Source organism: Schistocerca americana, chromosome 6 (genome assembly GCF_021461395.2).
Source record: "Schistocerca americana isolate TAMUIC-IGC-003095 chromosome 6, iqSchAmer2.1, whole genome shotgun sequence".
In the NCBI taxonomy this organism is placed as follows: Eukaryota; Metazoa; Arthropoda; class Insecta; order Orthoptera; family Acrididae; genus Schistocerca; species Schistocerca americana.
In genome coordinates, this window is record NC_060124.1 from 321162272 (window position 1) to 321181919 (window position 19648).

Consider the following 19648-nt stretch of genomic DNA (forward strand, 5'->3'; position numbering starts at 1 on the left):
TTGTTGTTTCTCAACTTTACTGAAATTTTAATTCAAAGGAATTGTCATATTCAGAGTTTTTAATGCGCTTTTTCTTGTCTGTACACTGCAATGTGACAAGATAAATTGAATTTCCCTCCCTCCCTCTCCCCCTCCCTCCCTCCCTCTCTCCCTCTCTCCCTCCCTCCCTCTCTCCCTCCTTCCCTCTCTCCCTCCTTCCCTCTCTCTCCCTCCTTCCCTCTCTCTCCCTCCTTCCCTCTCTCTCCCTCCTTCCCTCTCTCTCCCTCCTTCCCTCTCTCTCCCTCCTTCCCTCTCTCTCTCTCCTTCCCTCTCTCTCTCTCTCCTTCCCTCTCTCTCTCTCTCCTTCCCTCTCTCTCTCTCTCCTTCCCTCTCTCTCTCTCTCCTTCCCTCTCTCTCTCTCTCCTTCCCTCTCTCTCTCTCTCCTTCCCTCTCTCTCTCTCCTTCCCTCTCTCTCTCTCTCCTTCCCTCTCTCTCTCTCCCTCCTTCCCTCTCTCTCTCTCCTTCCCTCTCTCTCTCTCCCTCCTTCCCTCTCTCTCCCTCCCTCCTTCCCTCTCTCTCCCTCCCTCCTTCCCTCTCTCTCCCTCCCTCCTTCCCTCTCTCTCCCTCCCTCCTTCCCTCTCTCTCCCTCCCTCCTTCCCTCTCTCTCCCTCTCTCTCCCTCCCTCCTTCCCTCTCTCTCCCTCCCTCCTTCCCTCTCTCTCCCTCCCTCCCTCCTTCCCTCTCTCCCTCCCTCCTTCCCTCTCTCCCTCCTTCCCTCTCTCTCCCTCCTTCCCTCTCTCTCCCTCTCTCCCTCTCTCTCCCTCTCCCTCCCTCCCTCTCCCTCCCTCCCTCCCTCCTGCTCCAATCAACCTTTACTAAATTCACTTTACTTTCAAATTTAGAATAGTAAAGCTGGAACTATATCTTTCAACAAAAACTTCATTAAATCAGTTATTTAGGGAGGGGGGGGGGGCAATGAAAATTGTAGAGGGAGAGCCAGGCTTGGGTACTGTAAGCAAAGCAGGATCAGATGAATGATGGTGAAGGAGTTATGCATAGCTGTGAAGAGTTGCACAGAATAGATTAGCAACGCAATGTCATGTCCACAATACATATTGGCCTATTCCTGAATTGTATTAAAATGTTATGAACCCTGCTATTTTAGTCATTGGCTGGCAAAACATACACTGTTTCCCATACATGATGCTTATGCCCTGCCGAGATTTCTTTTTTATATATTTTTGTCGAAGCTCTATTAACTTTTAACATTGTTTTTCCAATTTTTAGTCATTGCTGTGAGTCGCTGAAATCTGTCACCTTTTGTGACTATTTTGTAACTGTACTACGCAATAATAAATATTCTAACACAGTTGTGTAAGTTGTAAAGCAATACTGGGTAAAAATAGATGTACACACAGAAGCTTAAGAGTGATTTATGAAATTAAAAAAAAATCAAATGTAAAAAGTGATACTGTAGGTCATCATTTGTTTAATGTGTATCAAAAAAAGCAGTGGAGGAGGGAAGCTTGGGAAGGGGGGGGGGGGCAGAGAAGAGAGGCTACTTACAAAAGAAGTGCAACACTGTTAGTTGAACAGAGCCAAGCTGAGGTTCACATATGGCATATTCATCTAACTGAATGTGTGAAATGGATTTGCAATTTTTAAATTAACTTCAAAACATTGTACGTACAGCGCCTCCATTAAATCCAAATGGAATAAGAGGAAAAAATGTCATGAAAGTTTGCAAGAATGACAATAATAACCCGCTAAACATCAAATTTGTGGAGAACATGGTAGAAAATAAATAATTCATCATACTGGGATGTAGCGTTAGGCAATATGGTTGAAGCAAACTGTGCATGACAACTTGACAAGTAAGGTGGTGCAATTCATAAAAGGTTTCTACAACAACAGAGACCTGTAATCATCATTCTGAATGCTGTAATTTTTGGTTCATTAGTGTTCTGGTTTTTATTTTGTTGTTAAATATAATTCAGTAACAGTTGCATGGCACATGCTGTATTGAAATATAGCTAATGGAAATGTTTTCAAATAGAAAGACTGAAATATTGCGGTATTTATCTAGGCATCGTGCAAACATTATGGAGGTGATACACTGAACTGTCCTGTGTGTGGTGTAACTGTGAAACCAGAGACAGAATTTATTGAACTGGACAAGCTTGGAGACTTCAAACCCACAATAAGGTGGTATAGATAATATTTTCTAATCTAATGTTTAACTTTTATTTTGTTATTGTTACAACTATTATAAATAGTGTATAAAAGTGAAACAGTCTTCTGAATTTTGTATGTAAAATGTTTGGAAGATCTCTCCGTACTTATTAAAACATTTGTTTCCTGTAGACTGTTAAATGTTCCGGTTGTTTTCCGATTGGACACTGACGGAGATGGGAATAACAATAAAAAGAAAATGAGGCTATTTGGCCATCCAAATCTCATTCGTCTTCCCAATCGCCTCTCAGGAAAGGAACTGCATGATGCACTAGATCGCCTTGTTCCGTATAAGCAGCCGTACTCTGTTCTGCTTGTTGATGGACAGGTAGGCAGTAATTTGAAACTATTTTCCTATGTACATAACACATACATTTTTGGTTGTATTGAAACTTTTTTCTCTTTTATAGGGTTACCATTGCTCACGATGTATATACACAGTCCATTGTCGTGGATGCAGAATAGAGTCTGAGGGAGAGGTGCAGCTGCAAACCGGTGACACTTTGGCTGTACGGTTTACAGACTCTGCACCAGAACCCGAAGCTCCAACAGTTGAGCATCCCAGTATGGCCACTTTGCGTTGCCAGGACCCGCTGTCGCTGTATGACTGTTTGCATGCATTTAGTGAGAGGTAACTAGCAGTCAATTTCTCTATAAAATACAAATGTGTTCTCAGTGCACTGTGTTTGACAGTCCATATTATACTTTACTTGTTACATTCACACCGTAATTGGCCTTAAGCCATAGACTATTCCAATTTGTTAATTTACTCCATATTTTTAATACTCATTTTATTTGTTTCTTTGATATTAACATCTCAAGAAATATTTGAGGTCAACGTAACTGTTATCAAATGCAGGTTGCAGACAATTTTCTAAAGTGATTTGACAAGACCCCCCCCCCCCCCCCAATACACACACACACACACACACACACACACACACCAGAACTCCAGTTGCTTTCTAGTTCACCTTTATCTCCCCATATATTTTTATTTTCATTTTAGCCCTTCTAAATACCGTGTTACCCTCACAACATTCCCACAACGACCCCATTAAGTTTTATTTACATTCACTCCGCAAACATGCCTTCGCCCTAGCCAGATTACGCTCCCATATTTTATTTACTCAGGCTTGTCTGACATTTGGCATTACCCCCAAAGGCCTCACACTTAAAGTTCCCATATCTGGCAGTAACCCTTCTTTCCATCAGTCCCTGAACCAGTTCCAAACCAAACAATCCATAGCCCTCACCCGCCTAATCCTTCACCTACACATCAACTCAGCCAATGAACACACCAGTCAACTCCTATCCCTAATCAAAGTCCTCAATCTTTCCTCTCCCACATCCACACCGGCTATTCAGAGCATCCTCCTACAGGCCAACCGCAAATTAGAACAGCATGCCACCCTCCACCTCAAAAAACTATCCAATCTCCTGGTTTCCCACCTCTGGAGAGGCAATCACACACCCTCCACAACCTTTCCAACAAACCTCAATCTCCCACTTCCAGCTCCACTCCCCCCAAAACCTCAGGAACCACAACACCCCAATTCAGTAGTTAACCTTTCCTCCAAACCTCTCTCCCAATCCAAAACCTCCATCCTATCCAAAGGCCTCACCTTCAGCCCTACTCCCAGATTCAACCAAACAGCACTCGTCAAAGATTTACTGTCCTACACTCGTAGTCTCTGCTGGAAATATCACTTTGCCATGAAGAAAAATAATCCTAATCCTACTCCTAATGATCCAACTCCCCAAGACACTATCCAAATTGAACCCTGCCTGGAGCAGTTCCGTCCTCCATCACAGTGGGACCCACCTCCTCTTCCTCAAAATCTCCCTCTCCAAACCTTCTAGGAATTTCTCACTTCCAGTCTTACCTCTCAATCTTTCTTGAAAAACCTTAATCCTACTCCGAACATCACCACAGCTGAAGCCCAGGCTATCTGTGATCTGAAGGCTGACCAATCCATCGTCATTCTTCCGGCTGACAAGGGTTCCACGACTGTGGTACTTGATCATCGGGAGTATGTGGCTGAGGGACTGCATCAGCTTTCAGACAACACTACATACAAAGTTTGCCAAAGTAATCCCATTCCTGATGTCCAGGCAGAGCTTCAAGGAATCCTCAGAACCTTAGGCCCCCTACAAAACCTTTCACATGACTCCATCAACCTCCTGACCCCACCGACACCCCGCACCCCTGCCTTCTACCTACTTCCTAAAATTCACAAACCCAAACATCCCGGCCGCCCCATTGTAGCTGGTTACCAAGCCCCCACAGAACGTATCTCTGCCTATGTAGATCAACACCTTCAACCCATTACATGCAGTCTCCCATCCTTCATCAAAGACACCAACCACTTTCTCGAATGCCTGAATCCTTACCAAACCTGTTACCCCCCCGGGAAGCATCCTTGTAACCATTGATGCCACTTCCTTATACACAAATATCCTGCACGTCCAGGGCCTCGCTGCGATGGAGCACTTCTTTTCACCTGCTACCCTACCTAAAACCTCTTTCCTCATCCTAACCCACAACTTCTTCTCTTTTGAGGGCCAGACATACCAACAATTAAAGGGAACCGCCATGGGTACCAGGATCTCCCCCTCGTACGCCAACCTATTTATGGGTCGCTTAGAGGAAGCCTTCTTGGCTACCCAAGCCTGCCAACCCAAAGTTTGGTACAGATTTATTGATGACATCTTCATGATCTGGACTCACAGTGAAGAAGAACTCCAGAATTTCCTCTCCAACCTCAACTCCTTTAGTTCCATCAGATTCACCTGGTCCTACTCCAAATCACATGCCACTTTCCTGGACGTTGACCTCCATCTGTCCAATGGCCAGCTTCACACATCCGTCCACATCAAACCCACTAACAAGCAACAGTACCTCCATTATGACAGCTGCCACCCATTCCATATCAAATGGTCCCTTCCCTACAGCTTAGGTCTTCATGGCAAACGAATCAGCTCCAGTCCTGAATCCCTGAACCATTACACCAATAACCTGAAAACAGCTTTCGCATACCGCAACTACCCTCCCGACCTGGTACAGAAGCAAATAGCTAGAGCCACTTCCTCATCCCCCCAAACCCACAACCTCCCGCAGAACCATCCCAAAAGTGTCCCACTTGTGACAGGATACTTTCTGGGACTGGATCAGACTCTGAATGTGGCTCTCCAGCAGGGATACGACTTCCTCAAATCCTGCCCTGAAATGAGATCCATCCTTCATGAAATCCTTCCCCCTCCACCAAGAGTGTCTTTCCACCGTCCACCTAACCTTCGTTACTTCTTGGTTCATCCCCATGAAATCCCCAAACCACCTACCCTACCCTCTGGCTCCTACCCTTGTAACCACCCCCAGTGTAAAACCTGTCCCATGCACCCTCCCACCACCACCTACTCCAGTCCTGTAACATGGAAGGTGTACATGATCAAAGGCAGAGCCACGTGTGAAAGCACCCACGTGATTTACCAACTGACATGCCTACACTGTGAAGCCATCCATGTGGGAATGACCAGCAACAAACTGTCCATTCGTATGAACGGACGCAGGCAGACCGTGTTTGTTGGTAACGAGGATCACCCTGTGGCTAAACATGCCTTGGTGCACGGCCAGCACATCTTGGCACAGTGTTACACCGTCCGGGTTATTTGGATACTTCCCACTGACACCAACCTATCAGAACTCCGGAGATGGGAACTTGCCCTTCAATATATTCTCTCTTCCCATTACCCACCAGGCCTCAGCCTCTGCTAATTTCAAGTTGCCGCCCCCTCGTATCTCACCTGTCATTCAACAACATCTTTCCTCTGTACTTCTGCCTCGACTGACATCTCTGCCCAACCTCTTTGTATTTACATATGTCTGTATATGTGCGGATGGATATATCTGTGTGTGTGTGTGTGTGTGTGTGTGTGTGGGCACGCGCGCGCGCATACCTGTCCTTTTTTTCCCCCTAAGGTAAGTCTTTCCACTCCCGGGATTGGAATGACTCCTTACCCTCTCCCTTAAAACCCACATCCTTTAGTCTTTCCCTCTCCTTCCCTCTTTCCTGATGAAGCAACCTTGGGTTGCGAAAGCTTGAAATTTGTTTGTGTGTTTTTTATTGTGTCTATCAACATACCAGCGCTTTCTCGTTTGGTAAGTTACAGAATCTTTGTTTTTTATATATATTTTTCCCATGTGGAATGTTTCTTACTGGTTTTCTGCCTTTGAAGGTCCTCCTTGATGGGATGTAAGGAACAAGAATGAATGAATATTTTTCATGTTCCCTCCAATATTTTTGTACAGCAACATTTTCATCTCTGTGCATTACTATCCACACAAGGGAAAAACTTCATTATACATTAAGTGTTGTGAGCCCTATACCTTATTTGACCTATCTCAAGCACCATGATTTTCTTACAAGTTCTACAGACTGGATTAACTTCTGTCATCAAGCTAGAATATAATAATAATAATAATAATGGAGAGAAGAAATCTCTTCCTATCCCCCCTTGCAGTGTTTTTCTTGCATTTCATGGTTCAAAATTTTATATGTGATTGTTGCTTTTTTCCCTTCTGGCTGAAGCTCATTTGTATTTCACTATTTTGCACAGATATATACCAAGAACAAATTATTCACTTGGTTTTTGTCAAGATCCTTCATTAATGTTGGTCCTTGTATTGTTAAAATTGTGAAATTATTGGTTTCCCAAGGATTTTATTTCTTTAATTTCATCAGAAGTCCAATGAAATATGCAAATTTAATTTCTGTGGCCACACAACTATAAGGGCTAAGCTACTTACAGAAAATGCAGCAAAAACATTAATGAAGCTGACACAACACTGTTCCTAAAATGTTTTTCAATTATGCAAGTAATATTACATATTATAGCAAAGTTAATAGTTAAACACCCAAACATTTAAAGCATCAGCACACTCTTACGAACAATTTTCATTGGTTAGCTGTTGTTAAAATCAAAAATATATGAAGTATGTTCATAAAGTATCTTCAGTTTATTTATTTAAAAAAAAATTTGAATGATGCTACAGAAATTGTTTCACAGTGCCTGTGAAAGTACACAGTCTGATTTGTTTTTACACATTGTTGTCATGTTTGAAGTACCACGATCATAGAATTCTGCAATCTGGATCAATCTGACATCAAATTTCTAGTAGTCCATATCTTCAGTAATCACTTTGTACGGGAGACTACCACTAATCGGTAGAAAATGAACAGAGACCTTGGAGATGTAACAAAAGGAGACATCACAGAAAGTACTCCAGAAATATTCAGCACAGGGGCAAGCAGGCCATTTGGGTGGTCCTGGCCGAGGTAGAAACCCAAACACAGGATACTTAGTCAGGTAGATGCATTAGTTGGTAAAGACTCAGTGCTCAGCTCAGTATGTAACAAGCCCAACTGATGTGGCCAGAGGGTTATATTTGCACCTCTTCATATTGTCCTTATCCCTATTATAGTTTGTGTTTTTTATAACTATTACTCCTGTGTCTGTATAAAGTTTAACTGTAATTTTTATAAGTTTTGTTCATGAGTATGTTCAGATGACGTTTCACATATAGAAGGTTTTTGATGACGGTGTGGTTGGATATAATATTCTTATGACCATAAGCTCACCGGGCAAAGTCAGTAAATATATTTTCAATTCACACTTGAGGGTGGTTACATTCCAAACTTAACTTCACTTCAATCAATTAATATAAGTAAAGGCCTATTTAGAGGGCCCAAGTGAGCCTAATAGACAGAAGTAAGTAATTTGACAGTTTTCACTAAATACCAGAAGGAATTTTTAGGAATTGTCATATGACATTATAAATTTGTATAACGTATATACTTGAGTCAAATGGATACTAAAATGAAAGAATTAATTTTCAGTGAGCAGTTAGATGAGCATAATCCTTGGTACTGCCCTGTTTGCCAGAAAAACCAGTGTGCAACAAAGACATTGTCTGTGTGGAGATACCCAGATTACCTAATAGTTTACCTGAAGAGGTGAGTAATTATCTTCATTTAGTTGAAGCTGATAAATAACTTTCTGAATAAACACTCACTCACTCTCTCTCTCTCTCTCTCTCTCTCTCTCTCTCTCTCTCTCTCTCTCTCTCTCTCTCTCTCTCCTGCCCTTGTCCCGCATCATATCCTGACCCGCCCCCCCCCCCCCTCCATTTTGTGATTGTTAGCATAATTAATCTTCCTCGTGCTACTTGATACTTACTTACCCTCTGCTTGCCATAAATATTCCTCCCCTCTCAGTTGTCACATTCTTTTTCTTTCTCCCTAGAACTGTCTGCACTGGCTGCCCCTAATGCTCAGTGTAACCATTGTGTATGGTGATTTTTTTAAAAAAATTTCTTGTTACTTTTTTTAATGCACTAACATAAAAGGTTGTCTGCTACATGAGTGAAGACGAACAAAGCCTTAGTTATTTGAAACTGACTATTTAAAAAACTGCTAATTGGGAACGTCTTGATTTGATTGTTTGCTTTTGCAAAAACCTCAACACCTCTTTGTTCCGAAACTGCCTTTGTTTTCTTCGTTTGGCAATATTTAAGCTTCCAAGAATGATTTGCACTATTGAAAAGCAGTGGTATTTTCCTGCCAGTGAACTGAATGTGTCGCTGAATTAAGATGTTTCAAACATTACTTGTCTTTTCCCGCTCAATTCACCGAGCGTGGTGGCGCAGTGGTTAGCACACTGGACTCGCATTCAGGAGGACGACGGTTCAATCCCGTCTCCGGCCATCCTGATTTAGGTTTTCCGTGATTTCCTTAAATCGCTTCAGGCAAATGCCGGGATGGTTCCTTTGAAAGGGCACGGCCGATTTCCTTCCCCATCCTTCCCTCACCCGAGCTTGCGCTCTGTCTCTCATGACCTCGTTGTCGACGGGACATTAAACACTAAGCTCCTCCTCCTCCCGCTCAATTCAATGTTTCGTGGGCATTCATACCCATGCAACCCATGTTTGACAACATTGTTGATTGAACTGACAAGGTACTTAGCATAGAAGTAGAATTGAAAATATGGTAACATTATTTTTACATTAAGGGCATAATTTTGGTGCAATCGAAAAAAGAACTGAGGATTTCATTTTCCAGTCATTGTAGCACAGAGTGCAGGCACTATAGGCTATATTGGCAGCCAGCTGCAAGTGTAAACAAACCAGAATTTTAACCACCAGACAGGAGAGGAGCAGTGCAGGGAAATAAGCCTCACATCTCTTTAACAGAGCAGCGGCCTACAGCAGAACTGACACATTGTTACAAGGATCACCAATCGGTTCTCTTCTGGTGTTGTAAGGGTGGTAATCGAAATCAGTGATGGACTAGGATTAGTTGCTTCACTTACTTGAAAATAAGAAAAGTAAACAATTCATTTGGGGACAGCTACTACGCAATTGTTTGTTGAGGTTAGCCAGTATTGTTAACGATGTAGTTCAGGCCCGATCTAAAGCGGTATTTGATGCGACTAAAGTTTACAACATCCCTCACCTAATTTGCTATGTTAAAAGTGTAAGCATTATACCATTTTTTGAGCTATGGCTAACAAACATACATGTTTCTTAGTAGTAAAATGCTAGGTCCCATGGCTGAGCACTACTATGTTGCATGTGTCTTAAATAGACCTTTCAACTGTCCACAATAAACATGGTCCCCAATCATTGAGCGTATTGATACATTTTTTGTTCATACACTTTTTATTTTGCAAACAGGTTCTTACACACATTATTCGGCTTTGCCAGATGGTGTACAATATGAGGAACTGAAAATTGGTTACATTTTCAATATTTGTAAGTAGAAAATAAAACTTTTTAACACAATCTCTGATAAAATAGTTCATCAGGATACAAATTGCTATGAAATAGCATCTATTAAGTCTCTTTGCATTTTAAGGCAGAATTCACTTCTATTTCACAATTAGCACAAAATGCGAATTTTTCAGGTCCCTAATTATTAGGTTTGATCTGTTGGAAGCAGTATGCCCTGACAGTATCCCTGAGAACTAACTAACGCAGATATACAAGGGTTTGCTGAAAAGTAATGCCTCTGAATTATTTAGGTGAAAACTCCTAAAGCTTTTTAAATAAAACAAACATTATTAACAGTCTGCATCCTTATACTTCACGTCTACATATTTGCAGCTATGTGCCACTAGAGGGCTCAGAATTGTAGCATGTAATGTGGTGGTGTGTAGTGTAACTCTGGCAGTGTGTGAGAAATAGCATGCTGTAATAGAGTTTCGAACTCAATGGGTTAGTATTCACATAGGGCAACTTTTTCTTGCGCGTGACAGTGCCAGACCACACACAAGTGCTGTGACATCTAACAACAGACATCTTGGGTTCCCTGTCATTGACCACCGTGTTACAGTCCAGACTTGGAGCCATTCCATTTTCATCCATTTCCAAAACTTAAAGAACACCTTTGTGGATATAACTTTAATAGTGATGAAGCAGTGCAGGAAAATGTGAGTTCGTGGCTCCGTCAACAAAGTCAAACATTCTACAGTGACAGAGGCAAAAAACTAGTCTCTCGCTGGGAGAAATGTGTTCATTACCAGGGAAGCTATGTCAAGAAGTAAATATGTAGGTATGAAGAAAAGACATAGAATATTAGAAATGTTTCTTTCATTTAAAATGCTGTAAGAGTGTGCACAAAAAAAAAAAAAAATCGGGTGCATTACTTTTCTGCATGCCTTCCTATTTTTCACATACACTTAGCGTTTCAGGGATGAATGTAAACAAGTAGTCATTTCTTCCATTGATGTAGCCATTATGCAGAAGTCAGCTGAATAGTCACTAGGTTCTCTACAGGTAAATACAAACAATGATCTTAATATAATTCATTTTATGGAATTCACTGAGATGGGAGTTATTAAAACAATGTTAACTCATAGCTACGCATTACAAGTCTCAGATTCTCATCATCATTTGGCCCTCCATATTTAAATCATCAATCAGATGTATGGCTTTTTCTCAAAGTAGCAAACATAAAAGAAAGTGATCTTTATCAAAAAGTCCTGGTTGAAGTGCACTTACAGTGTTTGCAGCTTTCCATTGTGTGCTGCAGTTTGCAATTTGTTGTCATTAGTTGTGGCCAATTGTGTGATAGTATACTGCAGCCAATGAAAATCACTCAATCTTATAATCTTTGGTCGACACAAATATTTGGCTGTTTTACCACATATGTGATAGTTTACAAGCTGATGGTTGAGATTGGACCTCAAAGAACAACAAAAGTAACATGTACGTTTACAGTCACTTTTATTGTTAGATTTTCTGTATTTTGTAACATATCATGCGTTCTGAGGTTGTGATTATGATGGGACCTAATAACAGAAGTTGTTGCGATTCGAAACAAAATACCTGATAACTTCATTTATGAAGCATAGGAAATTTCGAACAAGTAAGGAAATTAGTTAATCACATCTTACTCACAATTCATAGAGTCCACTTTCCATCATTCATCACACAAACCATCACAAACAGCAAAATGCAATGGAAACTCTGAAGACTGTAAGTGTAAATTTACCGAAGTCGTCATCTTTCTGTAAAATTTCAATCTTGTGTACCACTGTTTCGCCCCATCACTGTACTGCTCATTTGCCAATGTGCCTCCTAAAGCGCAACCCGTAGTTATCTTTGGAATTGGGAAAGAGCAGTTGCTCATAAAAGTGTAAGGCATCTGTGATTGAGTGTGTTATTGAGGGTGTTACGCCTTATTGACACTCAGCACAAAGCATGCACCTTGTAAAAACACACAAGGAAATCTGCTCCATGCCATCCTTACAATTTTAGGCACTTAAAGTCATGATACGGAGTCAAAGTTGGAGCAACAGTAAGAAACACCTAAATATCGTAACACTTAATATAGTGAATTCATATTTCATTAGCATGTTGACTGATAATAAGCACTTTCAAAATGGCAGTTTTATTTGGCTTGATTATTATTTTCTACTTTGCTGCAGTATTTTAAACTATGAGAGACATGAAATTAACAAAACAAACAGTCTACAGTTCTAAATAAGATTTTTTGAACTCTCAAATGGGAAAAGCATGTGTTTTCTTTACCACTTAATATGCCATCCAAACTCCTTCAATTCAGTGACCACTTACCGTGACATTATGGAGGTTATCATAGGTTCTTAAACCAGGATCAGGCCAGTTTTTTCACACAGTGTGTTTATCTCCACATACTTATTTTCAATGGGACTGAGGTCTGGACCAAAGGTGACCAGTCAAAAAGAAATATCTAATTCTCTTCTTCAAACTGGTTAGGCATCATAGCTGACTTGTGTTCAACATTGATTCTGCTGGAGACGGGTTAATCCCTTTGGACATAGTTGATGCACTTATGAAATCATAGCATTACCTGAAATATGAGAATGCTTGACGGGCTTAAGTCAGCCATCTATCCTGTGAAGCAAGCTGAAGCGACCCCAGTCTGTACGAACCAGTCTTTGTGCTCACAAGGAAACATGTCTGGGTGAAACCGTGGGTTTCACGATGACACGATAAAAGCATTCAACAAAACTTGTTACGTGGGCTTATAGTGGAGGACATCAAGTCATACATCAATTACTTAAGAATAATGGATCAGCATAAATTTCTGTATGTGCTCAGTGAAGTGTATCCTGATATCACAAAGTACAATATTCACTTAAGAACTGCTACATCTGGAGAAGACAGTCTCACTGCAACACTCAGATTACTTGCTACAGGAGAGGGTTGGGTTAAGATAGGTTAGGTTAGGTTAGGTCTCCAATCTTCTTAATCTATTTTTGTATTCAGGGTGCCTCACGTTGTAAAGCGCCTCATCAGCTTCATACATCTCTATTAATTTTGTAGTTGTCGGCACTCACCAATTGTATTTACCGGCAATGTTTATAAAAACACTACAGACGACAGAATGCTGCAGCAATGCTAGTGCTCCATGTGGTAACATATCACATTGCAGTGAACAGAAGACAAGTGACTTCTTTGATCAAATCTACAGCAAGGCCCTAGATTTGATCAAATATTGGATGACATTTAACGAAGTTCCCTATTACACCAACAAATATCTTTGACAAAGAAATTTGATAGTGTAATACCGGCCTTAGACGGAGGGCAGGGGAGGGAGGTGGGTATCGGAAAAGGAGAGAACTAAAAAGACTGGGTGTGATGGTGGAATGAGGGCTTTGTATTGCTGGAATAAGAAAAGGGAAGGGGCTGGATGAGTGAGGACAATGACTAAAGAAGGTTGGTTATGGGAACGTAGGATATATTGCAGGGAAACTTTCTCTGCAATATAAACTTTCCCTGGAATAGATCCTACTTTCCCGTAACCCTCCAGGCCTCAACCTTCGTTAGTCATTGACCTCACCCATCCTGGCCCCTTCCTTTCCCATTCCAACACCCCCTCCTCACCTCTCGACTGCCCTCCATCTAACCTGCAGCACTTCACTGACCACCACCCATACCCTACTATCCCTCCCCATCCTTACCCCACCCAGTCCCCACTTCCATCAAGCAACTTGTGCTGCAGCTGGGAGTGTGGCCTCAGTTGCCTGAGACTGCAATCATGTGTATGTAAGTTGCAAGTTTATAAATTCAGTGCGCACACGTCACAAAGACATGAATGCCACACTAATCCCTTGCCTATGTGTCAGGGTATGTATACCAGCGCCAAAGTCGCACTATAGTGCATTTATAGAGCAACAGTGCCCTCAAATGGAAACTTTTTGATCACACCATATATTTCTGGATCCAAGCCATCACATGCCACACAAAAACACCCTAGTAGACATAAAAGAAATAAAGAAGAGAGTTAAAGTAATTCTCCTCTGGTTCTTTCTGCTCATGATGTGAAATTCTTAATGTGCTCCATGCAGATGCCAAAGAAAAATCTCACCTTACCACAAAAACTTAAAACAGATCAACCATGATGCCCTACAAAAGGACTGTTTGATATCCCATGGCAAGATATAAGCTATGGGCTGACATTAGATGCTTAGGGAGCTTCTTCTCGGTGAATAACTATGGAGCTGTGTCAGGTAGGAAACGAGACTCTGCACATAGAAGAATCAAGAAAAATCCAACGTACGAACTTTATAAAGTATGCACTAAACTGTGAAAGTGAAGCGGAGGTGTGCAACATGTAAACCACAAATGAGTGGTCTGTTGTAGATAGTGAGCCCAGGCCTGAAGCATTTAAAAACTAGGCAGCTTTAGCATAGGAAAGGCAAATTCTGATGTTATTTGAGCCTCTACAGATGGACCTGACAACTTTTTCTCAACTGCACTAATCTCTCAAGTTGCAATAAATTATCAGCCTTAAGGCAACACCTTAACTACAGACATCATTTTAGCATGTAAATAGAAACAAAGCTGTGTGATCATATGTTGGTCAGCATATTACCGACAGTTTCAAAGCCTTGAAATACATTGTTTGTGAACAGTTGACAGTTTCCTTGGAAGTTATATCATTTGTTATTAACATAAATCAAGCTTCTGAAAACACCATAGCTCAGCAATTTCATTAATCAAAGTGACTGATGACATCAGACATGCCATGGAGAGGCTCGCGGTGATCATTTTAACACTGTGACATAATTTTCACACATTCTGTTTTCTTCGTCAGTTTCTTAAATTGTGGGGTCGTCACTGACTCTCATAACATATTAAATACATGTCCCTTTCCTAAACACTCCAAATCTTTATCCATCTCCTCCTCCATTAGATAGATAGAGAGAGAGAGAGAGAGAGAGAGAGAGAGAGGGGGGGGGGGGGGGATTTTTCTTGATCTAGATATGTGTTCTGCCTCATTGTAAAATAATCTTCACTTTGGACACATGATCATTTTGAAGTCTCATGGTGGCAATTTCATTGTTTGTTAAATATATAACTAATCAATCTTACTAAATTTCTTACTGAGAAATTTAAGATAATGGGAATCACGAGAATCATAAGCTAGTAACAGTGTTAGTGTCTACGTTTATGTCTTGCAAGTATTTTGATTTTCTTTATTTTCTCATTTCGTTGCAGATTCATCTTTCATGAGAGCATGAGCATGAAGCTTGAAAACAAAGTAACATTTCCACTGTCTGGCCTCACAGTGACATCACCATATGTGCTACACCATGGTGTGACGCTTCCATACAATCTCTATGCCTGTGTCTGTCACTTTGGAGGTAAGTAAAGACTTTTAGAACAGTATCACTTTCATATAAGTGTACTTCAATTATTTGAACAAGAAAGTTTTAGCAGTATGGTCTGGAAACAGTGCCTCAGTAAATTCTAATTTTTTTTTTTCTGTAATGCTGTTGCATATTGTGATAGCTGTAAGCATTATCCAAGAGCAAAATAATGTAGGAAAACTATGTTAATTAAATACTGTTAAGATAATTCAAAGAGTGGAAACTTCATTTCAGCGAAAGAAAAAAATCTGATAAAATATAATGTACATATAAAGCAGTCTTTTGCATAGTAAAAGACTTATCTGCAAAGCTGTCCATCATATTTGTCATAAATAACAACAAAATGTGTAACACATGACATTGTTTCAGCAGATTCAGAACAATTTTCTAATTTACTATGACTCCACGTAAGTGATCACAATTTATCCTCCCTTTCCAAGCCTATCCGGCCAACCAGGTTCAGGTTTTTTGTTTTTCTTAAATGTAATGCCTGTTGCAAATGTCAGCAGAATGATTTATTTGAACATAATGTGTCCACTTTTTCTGTCATATATCTTGTACTTTTCCAGCTTTTATTACATCTCTAATGACTTATCACCCAGGAGACATCATCAGTCCTAATCTTCCTTTCTAGTTATTCATTGCTTTCTAAGTAAGTCTTTGCATGTCTTTATTTAACATTAGAGTGTGTGGAACAAATTGATGTCTCACCATTACATAGCATTAACTTTTTTTCCCATGGCGACAAGAAAAACTAATGAAGTGTTTATGATATATGACCAGCCTACTCCTCTGAATATTAAAAGAAAATGAGGAAGGGGAAATGGACAACAAATATAAAATGTGTGTTGTGGAAAATACTCTTTATAAACACAAAGCAAGAATCATATTTGTGGTATCAAGATAGACTGTTTGATCTATTACTCTTATTTTAAAAAGAACTGTACATTAAAAACTCCCTTTTACACTTTTCAAGAGACTTGAGAAAGTGGCATAAACTGCGGGAAAATGTAAAATGTGGGAAATGACTTTTTTTTAAGTTTTCCTGCTTATGTATGGAGCCCCCTTTCCATATTGTAGTTTTTTTTTATCATATGTGTAGATAATAGGCAACAAAATACTCATCAGGGAATGATTATTATTTAATAAAGGTTATCTGATTTTAGTGCTATGTTTAGCAGGTGACATGAAATTCACCAACACATTAGCACAACAAAGTGCATTAAAAGTAACGCAAACTATGCGGCCGCCATGTTGATCTATTGCAAAGCTAAAGTGATGCAGTGTATACTGCGTTAAAGATCTCTAAACTGCACCATTTTTAGTGTAACTTTTCTGCGAAACTGATGTCAGCAGATGTATACAGTACCGGCTACTTATCTTGCTGCTTTTGATTTTTTTATATATAGGTGCATGAAATATTGTAAAGTGTGTTAAATATGGCACTACACTACAGATCAGTCTGTCACTGAAGCCTTTGTTTCGCACTCACTGGTTTAGTCAGCTCCCAGCCAAGCTGACACTTTCAGATCAATGTAGACATCATGGTTACCATAGAGATCGTTCTGTATCCACAGTCAAGATTACAGGGGAGGAAACCATACTACACTTAAGTATTTTAAGCACACATTTAAGAAACATTAATATGCAATTTATATTTATTATACTGACCTTTAATTTGATTGGTCTATAAATGCGATGTGAACAAATGGGTACAGTAGTTACTACTTTTTAGCATAAATATCCAAAATTGTGGGTTGTTTTAATTTTGTCTGATGAATTTTTTCAATGTGGTTTTCAAGTTCATAAACACAATGGAAAACTCTGTCATAACATCTGCAGCTGAAATATATTTTTTAATTGTTTCCACTGCTGCGTTAACAATTGCAAATGAGGTAACCTCATTGTCCTCGTCACTATCACTGTCACTGTCTCTTTCACTTCCTGCATTTTTTTGTGTGTGAAAGTCGATCACCTCATCAACAGAAACACTCTCCACAGTGACAACATCATTGTCAATGTGTAAGAAATCATGAACTGGATGCTGCAGCTGCAGCTTTTCCCATGATGAAGCAAGCAGTTTCTCACCGTTGTCACTAAAACTCACGTCTGGTGGGTCAGATCGGTTTCTATCATCGGCTTCGATGAATCCCGCTTTTTGGAAGCAGTTGGAGATGGTGGCTGCCATAACTTCTGTCCCTGCCTTCGCAATATAACGCAAAGCATCTAAAATTGGTGCTTTAAGGGAGGCTGGGTCTTCCCCAACTTCCATCAAAGTTAATGCCTTCTGCACAATTGCCTTCCTATAGTGTGTTTTGAAGGCGTGGATTATGCCCAAATCCAAAGGCTGTAATTTGCTTGTGCAGTTTGGTGGCAGAAACTCTAATTGCATGTTACAGGGCATTGTAGTTCGTTGATAGTGTTTTTATGTTTTTAAAACACCGTGGTTTTTATTGCCAATCACAAATGTTTAATTTTTTTGGAACCATCCACGTTTGTGCCTAACGTTACTGTCACGTGAACTTTACTGTGTTTACCTCTATAGCAGTTTTTGCCTTTAAAAGCAACTGTTTTATTTGGCAATCTGCTGAAAAAGAGATGTTTTGTCAACATTGAAAATATCCTTCAGTTTATGTTGTTTCAAAAGTTCTTGTAACCTGCCACTTTGCCATTCCGTAACAAATTTTATGTCCACACTGCTTTCTTCTCCACATACAGCTTTATACACTATGTTGTACCGCTTCTTGAATCATATCTATACACCCATTAGATGCTGCAAACTCCTCAATCCCAAGTACATTGGCGACTATCAGTGCCTTTTCGTGTAACATCACACCGTTTATTGGAATATTCGATGCATGTGCTGCCTGAAACCAGTTCTTCATAATTTCTTCCAGTTCTGTATATTTTGAATACTTCATGTTTTTTTGGAATTTGGCCCACTGTTGCTTACACTTTCCAAAATAGAGTCCTTGTATTCCTAAACTCTGTGCTAATGCAGCATGTGTCCCACAGTCACCTTCAACTCTTTCCAGAATTTTTACCTTTCTTCCATAGAAAGGGTTTTCCTGTCTCTCTTGACAGTACCGGCATTTCCCATCTCAAACTGCGACAGAAAACAACAACGTGAAAGAAACAACTAACAACAGACTTCGGTCACTTCACACAAGGCTACGAACACACTATGAAATACACACAAACACTTCGCATGGCAGTTGTTGAGAGTAGCTGTGTCGACTGAAATAGACTCATTTCGGTTATAGGAACAGGCTTGTCAGTGATGCCAACATTGTCAACCTTAGATAGGAAACAACACTGTACAATGCATATACGAACCATAAATTAAACTAGCAAGCTACAAATACTGGGAAATGGGTATCCTCTGTATGTGATCATTACCACAGGATGAAATTAATGCCGAAACAGTGTGGATACAATAAAGTAAGAGTACTACTAATTATAGCACACAGTACTGACAGATGAAGTTGGTATCAACTCAAAACAAATGAATGTTCCTCAGAAGTTGCTTCTATTGAAACAGTTACTCCCATCAGCCACCATACCAAGTTGTGGTTGGCAGCGTCAGGATATGAATCTGGTGCCAAGAAAGTTAACAATGTAACGTATGTAAACACTACTTTAAGGCAAACGCAGTGTCTGCATCATTTTGTGTCAATTTCACCAGTTTTTTCCCTCCACAAACATTGTTTTATGAAACATAAATCGGGGGAAAATTATTGATATGTTAACGTAAAAACAGGTGCAAATTAATGTTGTGAACATAGGAAATTTGAAGAGAGTGATGAAAAAATGTTAATCGCAGGAAAATGTTAATTACAGGAACCTAAAAGCGGGATTATACTGTACTTCATTACAAAACTATTCCAGTATCTTGAGGTGCAGTCACAGATATACTCTTGCACTCTTAATTGAATTGATTCAGTGTAAATTTCCATTATCTTCATTTAAATGTTATTATAAGAAGGATAATTTTTGTTCAACAGCATAACACATTCATTCAAAACTCTCAGATTTTATTGTAACTATCGTATAGTTAGTTTATTGATAAAATAAAACACTTTGGTCACATAAAGACGTATGAAGCACTCATTTTTTCTAATGCAGCATTTGTTTGTGAAGGGAGGAGGATGTAACTATTGTTCTTAGAAACCATGAAGTTGTGATGGTATCTTCGTTCACCCTTTCTTATTGTTCCCATTGTTTAAACTGATAGCCACATTAGG

At 40.0% G+C, this 19648-nt stretch overlaps 1 protein-coding gene across 4 annotated transcripts in view; it reads left to right on the top strand.

The window, feature by feature from the left end:
• Nucleotides 1–19648, top strand: part of LOC124619395 — a 199687-nt gene that overhangs the window by 149300 nt on the left and 30739 nt on the right. For all 4 annotated transcript variants that reach the window (XM_047145747.1, XM_047145748.1, XM_047145750.1 and 1 more), the window contains 5 exons: nt 2065–2183; nt 2343–2538; nt 2621–2841; nt 8105–8221; nt 15253–15398. In XM_047145747.1, coding sequence (XP_047001703.1) covers nt 2065–2183; nt 2343–2538; nt 2621–2841; nt 8105–8221; nt 15253–15398 — 799 coding nt within the window. The remainder of the gene's footprint in view (nt 1–2064; nt 2184–2342; nt 2539–2620; nt 2842–8104; nt 8222–15252; nt 15399–19648) is intronic.